The 12,168-nt window shown below is 38.9% G+C and overlaps 1 protein-coding gene across 1 annotated transcript; it reads right to left on the bottom strand.

Moving 5' to 3' along the window:
• Positions 1 to 76: 76 nt before the first annotated feature.
• LOC112701891 (pentatricopeptide repeat-containing protein At4g39952, mitochondrial) lies at positions 77 to 2,929 on the bottom strand. Its single transcript, XM_025752680.3, has one exon. It carries the CDS (start codon positions 2,799 to 2,801, stop codon positions 468 to 470), a length of 2,334 nt encoding a protein of 777 aa, XP_025608465.1. The 5' UTR covers positions 2,802 to 2,929; the 3' UTR covers positions 77 to 467.
• Between the last annotated feature and the right edge of the window lie 9,239 nt (positions 2,930 to 12,168).

Here is a 12,168-nt window from a genome sequence, read left to right as displayed (position 1 = left end):
ATTCCACTTCTTCATGAACATACTTCAATAAAACCAGTATACACAGTATCATTTCACCAAATTTCTATAACACTCATAAACACAAATCTACTGCTTCCAGCTAGCAGGAAAAGAATCTTTATTAAGAATATATGCACTTCTCTACAGGTTTATACAAGTTCAAAGTTCAAACAAAACTCAACAGTGAGCCGGTTGCTAACTCACCAATATCAATCTAACTTAAGCATCTTAATCAGTCACAATGAATTCTCACCAAAGCTATTTTGCAGTTTTTCATTCAAACAGCATGTGAACTTCAAAGTAAGACAGATGGCCAGTGAAAAAACATTTTGATACTTTATCTATGGTGAAAATTTGAGAACCACAAACCTATTGACACGTAGGTTAGGCGCCTTATGTTCCTTTTACATTTTGAAATATTAGACTCCATTAAAAGGAAATTTTGAACATAAAACAAGCCATTTAGCTTACAGCACACTCCAACCAGCTTTCTTTCCCAGTGAACACCTCTCTTTCATTGTCCTTCTCACATTTTCTGCTTCTTCCCACCTCCCAATTGAGCTATACATATTGGCCATCATCATATAATATCCATCATTTTCTGGTTCAGATTCAATAGCATACATGGCAACCCTTATTCCCATCTCAACTTGATTGTAAGTTTTACAAGCACTTAACAAAGCTCCCCACACACCCCCATCTGGATGAATGGGCATGGACAGGACCAGAGCTTCCGCTTCTTGCAGATTACCCGACCTTCCTAAAATATCTATCATACAAGTGTGGTGCTTCAAATTTGGTTCCACAGAGTAACATGGCATCTTAGCAAATAAATGTTTCCCTTCTTCGACAAGCCCGGCATGGGCACATGCAGAGAGAAGACCAAGGAAGGTAACTCCATTTGGCTTAACATTTGATTTCTCCATATGCTTGAATATATCCAGAGCAGATTCTGCATATCCATTCATTCCATAGCCCGAAATCATCGCATTCCAACAAACTATGTCCTTTTCATTCATCGAGTCAAATACCTGCCTTGATTTTTCTAGCTTCCCACACTTAGCATACATATCAACCAAAGCTGTGCCAAGAGGTAAATTGAGCTCGAAACCTCTTTCGTTTATGTAGCGGTGAACTCTTTCTCCTTCCTCCAAAGATGCAATGTGAGAACAAGCTGAAAGCACTATTGCAAAAGTTGCTGTATTGGGCTTATGGCCTTCGTTAATCATCTTGTTAAATAACTTTGTAGCCTCTTTATAATCCTTGACATGAATATGAGCTGATATCATAGTGTTCCAAGAGATAACATCCTTATCCAACCTTTTAAATACTTTCCAAGCGTAGGTCATCTTACCACATTTTCCATACATCTGTATGAGTGAATTAGCAACCAATACATTGGCATCCATAAAACCTTTTACAGCATTGCAATGAATCGACCTTCCTAAATTGGTTTGTCCTAATTCGGCACAGGAACCAATTGCTGAAACTATGCTGGTTGATTCAGAATCAATACCTAAATAGTGCATATCCCTAAAGAGTTCAACACACTTTGTGTTGTTGCCAATTCTACCATAGCCATTAACCATATAATTCCAGCACTCTGGGCTATGTTGGCAATTGTTGAACAGCCTCTCTGCCAAAGTTAACATCCCTAGCTTGCAATACATAAACAGCAACGAATTATGAACCACATCATCATGTATATAATGTCTCCGTATGATAAATCCATGAAAGGCTTTCGCTTCATATTCGTTCACCGAATAACCAAAGGCTGAAAGAATGCAACCTAAAACAATTCCATCAGGATCTACTTGATTCTCTAGCATTTTCCAAAACAACCTTACACATTCATTCACCATCCCAAACCTTGCATAAACTCCAATGATTAATGTCCAAGACACCAGATCTTTGTTTATCACTTCAGAGAATGACTGATAAGCTTCCTGCAGGACCCCACACCTGCAATACATAGACAAAAGCGATGACTGCACAACTTGTTCACATCCAATCCCGGTTTTCACCACAAAACCATGCAAACACCTTCCTTCAGACAAAGCACCAAGATCCCCACAAGCAAGTAACCCACCCTCCAATGTCCTAGAGTTAGGCCTCTCACTATCGACCCCATGAAGCATCATCTCACGAAGACACCTCAAACCCTTCTCACTCTCCCCGTTGTGCACGAACCCAACCACAAGCGCAGTCCAAGCAACAACATCTCTCACAAGCATTTCATCAAACACCAAGCATGCATCCCTCATTAGTCCACACCTCGAATACAAGGACACAAACGAAGACCCCACAGCTGAATGACAACCAAAAAGTCCACATTTTGATACCAACCCATGAAGGCTCGCCCCATCTTGAACCATCATCAAATGGGCATATGAAGAAGCAACCATGGGGACAGTGAAATGATCGGGCAGAACACCAGAACACCGCATAAGGGAGTAAAATTGAAGCGCATGGGCATAATGGGCACGTGAAAAATGAGACTTGATGATGGAGTTCCAGAGGAAGGTGTCGGCGGAGGAAGGAGGAAGGGAGAGGAAGATGGCGGAGGAGGAAGAAGGGTTGTGATAGAGAGAGATGAGCTTGGAAGCGATGAAGGGGTTGGTGGAGTTGCCGGTGGTGATGGCAATGGCGTGGAATTGGAGAAGAGAATGGAGAGTGGTGATGCGGTTAGAGAGTGAGATGAGAGTGTGTGAAGCGAGAGTGGAATAATGAGAGCTGATGATGCTGATGAAGTAGTTTCTGTTTCTTTGAGCAAGCAACAGTTTTTTGGAGAGAAAGCGCATTTGGAATGTGTGTGACGGTGTCACAGCGTAAATTGTGAAGTAACCAAACTCCAAACTCCATGGAATTCATCCACATCTGGCCGTTCAAACCATAGTGGTCCGAACCGAATCGGCAAGGTTACTGAGTTAGTGAGTCTCTGGTTGAACCGGTTAATTCAGTCCTATATAAATAAAAAATAAAAAATAATTAAAAATTTAAAATTAAAATACATATTTTTAATAATATTTAAAAATATTAAATTATTTTAAAATAATATAGAACAAAAACAATAAATATTTTATTATTTTTATTCTATCATAAATATTTTTATTGTTTTTATATTAAAATAACTATTATTTTTAAATTTTAATAATTTATTAATTAGTTTATATTTATTATATTATTATATACTATAAGTATTTATTAAAAAATAATACTAAATAGATATTATATAATTATGAAAAAAAATAAATTTATAATTATTATTAAATAAAAATATAATTAATTTAAGAATAAGTGAGTTTATAACTAAAATTAAAATAAATTAAATAAAAATAATTTGATGTAAGATATATATATATATATATATATATATATATATATATATATATATATATATATATATATATATATATATATATATATATATATATTAATGAAGAGCATAGCAGCTTATGCCGGTAAATGGCGCCTTCGTAGGGGTTCAAACCAAAGTTCTGAAAACCAAACCAGTCATCAAATTGCTCTAGTTACTGGTTTACTGGTTTAGTGATCCAACCAGTTCAATCATGATCCAACCGAAAAAATCATTTTATATTAAAATAACAAATAAATTATAAATAAACACTCTAAAACATAATTATAATCTAATAAATTTTAAAATATCTTCTAAATCTAAAGCACTACATAAAATGACCTTTAGATAAAGTACAAACTTAAATATTTTAATGAACTAAAGCTTTTGCTTTCAAAGTTTGCAACCAAAATCCTTTCTTCATCCTATAAATGTTTGCTGTAATGACATTGATCAATAAAGCAATTACATCTAAAAAAAATACCAAAAAATATCAAACCATTTCCAACTTTGATTTAAATTTGTCCAAGCAACAAAGAAAAGGAATTAAGGTTTCCTCACCAAAAATAAAGAATGAAGGTTCCTCGAAGTAGTAGCTATACAATCTATATCATTTAACACAAACTAGAAGTTCAGAAACCTCATTCTTCCATTGCTACAGGCTCAATTCTAACTTGCTACCTAACATACCACAAATTTCTAATTAAGAGAGGTGTCTCCGTTCTCACAACAAAATTGTATTCATTTGAAGATACTCAAAACAAATCAAGAAAAGCAAACGGATTTCACAATAACCCAGAACTAAACTTGACACTTTAATGCTCCTTCGTCATGTTACTCAATAAATCAGCAAAGCAGTCACAATCCAAGCACATGTAAATCACAATACAGTCAAACAAACACAAGTCAACAACACATCACTAATCAACAATCACAAGACATTCAAAATCAATAATTAGTAAATTAAAATAACAATACAAAAAACAGCAGCACAAAGCTTCAAAATAATCAATAATCAATAAACAGCAGCAGAACCAGAGTAAACAAACAATCAAATAATCGTTCAACAAAAATTAACAACACAAGCAGTCAACCAGACCTTCGAAAGACAGAAACAGAGCGTAAAAAAATGATGAACAAGTGAAGAACAAATGAACAATTGAGCACTGAGCTAATCACTAATTAGTCAGAAACAGTGCAATAATTACCATCAAATAATCAACACAGTCACAATCTAGGTACAATTAAACGCCGGAAGCTTGAGGTCCAGCCGTCCAGGTGAGTGCTACTTCGCATTCTAGAGACTAGAGAGGAGAGGGGTAATGGTTAGGGAAGTTAAGGAGTTAGGGTTCAGCAACCAAAGCGCATCCGTTTTTTACACAATTTAAAAACCGGCCGGGTCTCGGTTCGGTTCGGCCGATCGGTTCCCGGCTGGTTCGGCAGTCCAATGACGGTTTTTCAATCTGACGGTTTTGGCTTCTGTCCAAACCAAGGTTCAGAAAACTGGACTAGTTATCGAACCGCTCTAATTACTGGTTTATTAGTTCATTGTTTCAACCGGTTCAACCGGAAAAACCGTTTTATAATAAACACCTGATTCTATAAAAATTCAACGAATAAAGCAACTGGTTCTAAACACTCTTCTACTGCATTTTTTTACTTCAAAAGGGGATCATAAACAACTAGTTCTATGAATAAACAAACTACAATGATATGCAATGCCAAAAATAGGCCAATGATAAAATAATAAAGGGTTTCTCTCTTCAATTCTATGTTCAAGCTTGTAGCATACCAGAATCAATAGAATAATACCGTTAAAATAGTCTTCCTTCTTAATTCTTATATACCTCGAAGAATTTCCTGCAAATTGAACACAACACACAGCTTTAAAACAAAAACAAAACAACAGTCAGAAATCAATTACCTCTTCAATTACCTCTTCTAAACACAGCCTTAAAACAAAACAGAACAACATTCAGAGTATGAGCATTAATCACAAAAAAATGATTTCTGAAACAACAAAAACAGCAAAACAACATTCAGAGTTTGAGCATTAATCACAAAATATTGATTTATGAAACAAAACAAAAATAGAAGAACAACATTCAGAGTTTGAGCATTGATAACAAAAAATTGATTTCTGAAACAAAACAAACACTGCAAAACCAACAGAACAGCATTTAGAGTTTGAGCATTGATCACAAAAAATTAATTTCTGAAACAAAACAAACAATCAACAAAACAATGAAAATAGAATTTTTTTCCTTCGGAAGAAGAAAACAATGAAAACATGAAGCATATAATAAATCAATGATCCCCAATATCCAGCAAGAATCTCAGACACAACAATAAATACACAACAACAATTTAGCAAATAAACAAGAACAAGACCTAAATAGAAAATCCAACAAATTAAATCACAGAAACCTAACAATTTAGCAAATTAAAACAACAGCAGCCCAACAATTTAGCAAATTATCAACTTAACAAGTTCAAGAACAGAAAATCACAACAAAAAAATAAAATAAAAATAACAGAAGAACAACAAAACAACAACACAAGAACAATTAGCAAATTAACAAGTTCACACTAACAGTTAAAATTTACCAGAAGAACACTAATGCAAGTGGAATCATCATGCTAATATGTTTTCTACAAAGATGCTATTTGTGCAGCTAAAATTTCCTAATTACTAAGATCCAATTATTCTAATTTCACATGCAATCAACTTACTAAGTTTCTAAAAGCTAGAAATGATAAAACCAACCAGAAATATGGTTAAAGCATTTCATCAAACACGTTGAGTGCGGTAAACTTGAAACTAAATAAGAGAATTCAAAGATTAGTATCAATGTGATAGAGAAGAGAACATAACTATTGTATACTTTAATTCATTCTATGAAAAAAATCCAAACCACTGCCAAATCAAATAGTTACTTATTGTAATAGAAATAAGAAGTTGCAGAGTTTGAAGCAGAGTATTAGTGTTGTGTGAGTGTATTGTCTGGTGGTGGGTTTAGGAAACTCACGGCGGTGACAAAAGAGAGCAGTTCCACGGCTAGGTGGAGCGCGCAGGTTGGTCGCAGAGTTTGAAGCAGGGCAACGTGGCTATTAGATGTATGATTAGTAGCATAAGTTAAAGTTAGTTAGAAATTAAATTAGCTGCCCAGTTAGTTAGAATTGGGGCTCAATTAATCACAGGTTCGATTAACTTCATTATAATGCATGTATATAAACCCTCAATTGAGCAATTCAATAACAGATCCTATTTTCCCCTTCTCTCTGTTCAATATGGTATCAGAGCAAACCCTTCTTGAAGCTTCTGTAACCGTCTACTCTCTCTCTCTCCTCTCCACCATTTCTGCATCTTCTTTCCTCGTTCTTCTTCTTTCTTCCTCTCTTCTTGGCTCACACGATAGAGATTGATGAGATCTTGCTTGTTTCATCCCTGTTCTTGAAATCGAAACAGCAATTTCCGATCAAGGAGCCTTGACGAGAAGCCATTCATCGTGCGTGTTCATGGAACCTTCCGCTTCATTATCTTCGGCTACTTCTTCAGCCTCATCCATGACGATCGACCCATACAACCTCTCCCCGGCTGATCAACCAGGTTTGATCTTAGTCACTCAACAACTCAGTGAGGACAACTATTATTCATGGAGCCGCGCTATACGAAAAGCCCTCAATGCCAAGAGAAAGCTTTGCTTTATCACATGTTCTGTTCCTCAACCTGATCCTACCACTGAACCAGAGAAATTTGAAAACTGGCAGTGTGTCAATGATGTAGTGAGCACTTGGATTCTGAACTCTGTTTCAAAAGAGATAGCCACTTCACTGGTGTATACAAATTCAGCTGCTGAACTTTGGAATGATTTGAAAAATCGATTTCAACATGGCAATGGCCCTCGTGTTTTCGAGTTAAAACGTGATTTGATGAATCTCCGCTAAGGCACGATGACCATCTCACAATACTTTACCAAAATCAAAGTTCTTTGGGAGGAATTGAACTCCTACAGACCTGTATAATGCAACTGTGGTGATGCTCGAGCTATGCAAGAATTTCTTCAAGCAGAATACGTCCATTGCTTCTTGATGGGACTAGATGAGTCTTATTCTCAAATTCGGGGCCAAATCCTACTCATGGACCCTCTCCCTGCGATTAACAAGGTGCTGTCCTTGGTGACTTAAGAAGAGAAACATCGGGCATTAGGAGCTTCCTTGAATTCACTGCCACAACCTCAAGTCGCTTTCCTCGCCCGCAATCCTCATGCCGCTCAGCCTCAAGGTCGTGGCCGAGGCACACTCAAGAAAGATCGTCCTCTCTGCTCTCATTGTGGCCTTCTTGGGCATACAATCAATAAGTGCTATAAGCTCCACGGATTCCCACCAAATTTTGGCAAAGGGAGAGGCACGAGGCCATCCGTACACAATGTGTCTGTCAATTTGGAACCATCAACACCGGCCACTCCCAACCTGACCTCTACTCAAGTTCAACAACTTTTGTCCCTACTCAATCATCACCGAATTCAGGAAATTCCAACTCCTGAATCCACAGGTGTCGCAACCCCAGCAGGTATTGTTCTCAACACATCCATGATAAGGTCAAATTTACCCAACAATGCTTAGATCTTAGATAGTGGAGCCACTATACATATTGCTTGTGATTTATCACTTTTCGAGTCCATTCATACCTCTAAGAGGTTTTCAGTTTCTTTACCAAATGGTGACATTTTTTCTGCAAATCTCATAGGGTCAGTTTTCATCAATAACAATATTACACTCTACAATGTGCTTTATGTGCCTGAATTTCGAGTCAATTTACTATCAGTGTCCGCCTTACTTTCCAATTCTTCACTCACTGTCACTATTGGATACACTCATTTCGTTATTCAGGACAACAAGTATTCGAAGAAGATTGGGAAGGGTAGCCTGCAGCAGGGACTTTATATCCTGAGAGCCGACACCCCAACCAAGTCATCATCATATGTCTCCACTCAGTCTAATCCGGCCTTTCATACTAGTTTTAATCAAATAAATCTGTGCAAATCCCAATTATGGCATGCACGTTTAGGACATGCTCCTTCTAGTGTTTTACAGCATTTAGATAACATCTTGCAATTACCAAATAAGTCAGACCACCACACTTGTGAAGTTTGTCACTTAGCAAAATTCAAAAGACTTCCTTTCGAATCACAAAATAACATGTCCTCTAATGCTTTTGACCTTATACATTGTGATGTTTGGGGACCTTACCATATCCCAACTTATAATGGAAAATGTTTCTTTTTAACAATTGTTGATGATGCATCTCGTTTTTGCTGGATTTATATGCTAACTCACAAGTCTGAGGCCACAGATTGCTTAAAGATTTTTTTTTGCCTTGGTTGAAACTCAATTTGGCCAAAGAATTAAGTGTTTCAGGTCGGATAATGCCAAAGAACTTGCTCTCGATGCATTCCTGCAGCAACGGGGAGTCTTGCACCAATTCTCATGTCCTTATCGTCCGCAACAAAATGCCGTCGTAGAACGCAAGCATCAACACCTCTTGAATGTTGCAAGAGCATTACTTTTCCAATCCAACGTGCCCATTTCCTTTTGGGGTGAATGCGTCATCACTGCTGCCTTCATTATCAACCGAACTCCCAGCAAACTTCTACACTTCAAGTCACCATTTGAACTCCTTTTTGGCAAGACACCCAACTATGATTCCTTGAGAAGCTTTGGATGCCTTACCTATGCAGCAACTACTCCCAATTCTAGGACTAAATTTTGCCCAAGAGCTGATCCCTCTGTCTTTGTTGGATATCCTATTGGCTATAAAGGATATAAGCTTTACAATCTTCGCACCAAACAGTTTTTCATATCTAGAGACATTGTATTTCATGAAAACATCATGCCCTTTAGCCAATCTCCTCATCTTCAACCCAACACAGATCTGTTTCATGATTTTTCACTACCTAAGCCTGTTCTAGATCCTATTCCATCACATTTACCACCTTCGCCTCACACCAATTCCACATCCGCACCCCGTTCTCCAAACCTTTCTTCCATCGTCCCCAATGCTCAGCCTCAACCACCACCATTACGTCGATCTACCCGCCACACTCAGCCACCATCATATCTAAATGACTATGTGTACCATACCTCAACACCATATCCTCTCACTAACCACCTTAGTACTTACAAGCTTGGCTCCAAATATCACAACTCCATTGCTCAGTTGGACATCATTCCTGAACCTCAGTTCTATCACCAAGCTGTCAAGTTCAAAGAGTGGCGGCAGGCCATGCAAGAAGAGCTAGATGCCCTCGAAGCCAATAATACTTGGGTCTTGGTTAAACTACCCAAAGCCAAACGTGCAATCGGGTGTCGGTGGATGTACAAAGCCAAATTAAAGGCAGATGGTACACTGGAGCGCTATAAGGCGCGCCTCGTTGCCAAAGGCTACACTCAACAAGCCGGGATCGACTTTCGGGATACCTTTAGCCCGGTCGCAAAAATCACCACAGTCAGGACTCTTCTCACCATTGCTGCTGTCAAGAATTGGAGTCTTTTCCAATTAGATATCAATAACGCATTTCTCAACGGGGAATTAGATGAAGAAGTTTACATGGAGTTACCCTTGGGCCATCCTCAACGGAAAGAGGGATTAGTTTGCAAGCTCACAAAGTCTTTGTATGGTCTGAGGCAAGCTTCACGGCAATGGTTTACCAAATTCTGTACCACTCTCCTCAGCCACGGATTCACACAATGCAAACAGGATTACTCTCTATTTGCTTTGGGTGAAGGCGATGCGACTACTTTCCTCATTGTTTATGTGGATGATATCATCATAGCTGCTCCCAAGCAAGAGATGATTGACAACGTTAAACTAAAACTCCAATCAATTTTCAAGCTCAAAATCTTGGGTGACCTCAAGTTTTTTCTGGGTTTAGAACTTGCACACTCTAAAGCTAGCATCGCGCTTACTCAAAGAAAGTATGCGTTGTCGTTATTGGAAGAGACATGTTACTTAGGATGTAAGCCTGCCACCACGCCTATGGATGCAAATCTGAAACTTTGAGCTGATGAAGGCGATCGCGTACCTGACCCATCCCACTATAGAAGGCTGATTGGCCGCCTCATGTACTTAACAATTTCCAGACCAGACATTACCTTCGCAGTAGTGAAATTGGCCCAGTTTATGTCCGACCCGCGCCTTCCCCATTTGAATGCCACTCATCAGGTCCTTCGTTACTTGAAAGCTGCACCGGGATTGGGGGGCTGTTTAGATACAAGGCGATCCACCACTGGGTATTGCACTTTTTTGGGTGATTCTCTGATATCGTGGAAGAGTAAGAAACAAGATGTAGTTTCCAGAAGCTTGACTGAGGCTGAATATCGGGCGTTGGCAAATGCTGCTTGTGAGGTCCTCTCGCTCATGGCCTTGCTAAAATTCATGCACATTGAGGTCCACTCAGCCATGATTTTTTGTGACAACATCTCGACTATTCAGATGTCTACCAATCCAACATTACATGAGAGGTCCAAACATATCGAAATCGACTGCCACTTTATTCGAGAAAAAGTCGCTTCTGGAATCATCAAGCTGGTGCATGTTCCAAGCAAACATCAACTTGCGGATATCCTCACTAAAGCACTCCCTGCACCTCAATTTCAGTATCTCATGGCCAAGTTGGGAACATACAACATGTATTCTCCAACTTGAGGGGGGCTATTAGATGTATGATTAGTAGCATAAGTTAAAGTTAGTTAGAAATTAAATTAGCTGCCCAGTTAGTTAGAATTGGGGCTCAATTAATCACAGGTTCGATTAACTTCATTATAATGCATGTATATAAACCCTCAATTGAGGAATTCAATAACATATCCTATTTTCCCCTTCTATCTGTTCAATAGTGGCTTCCAGAGGAACGCGAACCCGAACGATGAACCCCGAGCAAACTTGAACGGCGAAGAACGCGAACGAAGACGACGGCTGAACGAAGACGCGAACGTTAACGGCAACCAACGGTGGCGGAAGCGAGGCTGAGCAGACAAAGACGACGGACGCCGAGCTCGAGGAAGCAGCTGCGATTGGTGACAGCGAACGGGGGTTGAAGACTTGGAGCACGAGGGAAGCTAGATAGACGGACGGACGGCGGCAGTATACCACTCCTTGCAGCGGCAGTGGTGTAGGCTTACAGTGCTAGGTTTTTTGGCTGAGTTTCTGTGAACGAAAGAAAGGGAGGGAGAAAGGGAGAAAGAAACGAATGAGCTTCAGAACCAAGAGTGAAAGTAAGCAAATTTGGCAAAAACGACGCCGTTTCATTTAAACAGGTCGGTTCCCTGTCCAGTTCAACAAGCCAAAAACCGGCTGGTTTGACGGTTCTCCTCCGGCTTTTAGAGAAATTGTTTTAGGGGGCAAACCGGACCGTAATTGCTGCCGGTTCACGGTTAGACCGGTAGAATAGGCCGGTCTGATCCAATTTTTAAAACATTGGTCCAAATTGTAATTGGCAATAGTTCAGAGTTTGACTGGCCGGTTCAAACCGGTTTTTATAACTTTGGTTTGAACCCTAACTCTAGCATTTTAAACAAATTTCCAATTCATACCGGTTCGATCGGACCGGTCTGCATTGGGTTTGACTAGTTTTCAACGGTTCATTCCAAATTTGACCGATTTATTGCCTTACACGGTTTAAATATCGGACCGGACCGGTATAAGGTCCGATCCACCGATTTTTTAGTTGAGCTGGTCCAGTCCGGTTTTAATAACAATGGTTCAAACTATCAGATTTGGATTATGTTAGTGCAATATTTTTTAAGTAAAT

The sequence above is a fragment of the Arachis hypogaea genome, chromosome 7 (assembly GCF_003086295.3).
Source record: "Arachis hypogaea cultivar Tifrunner chromosome 7, arahy.Tifrunner.gnm2.J5K5, whole genome shotgun sequence".
Lineage (NCBI taxonomy): Eukaryota > Viridiplantae > Streptophyta > Magnoliopsida > Fabales > Fabaceae > Arachis > Arachis hypogaea.
Note: the sequence above shows the minus strand (reverse complement) of the source record. Positions and strands in the feature narration are given on the sequence as shown.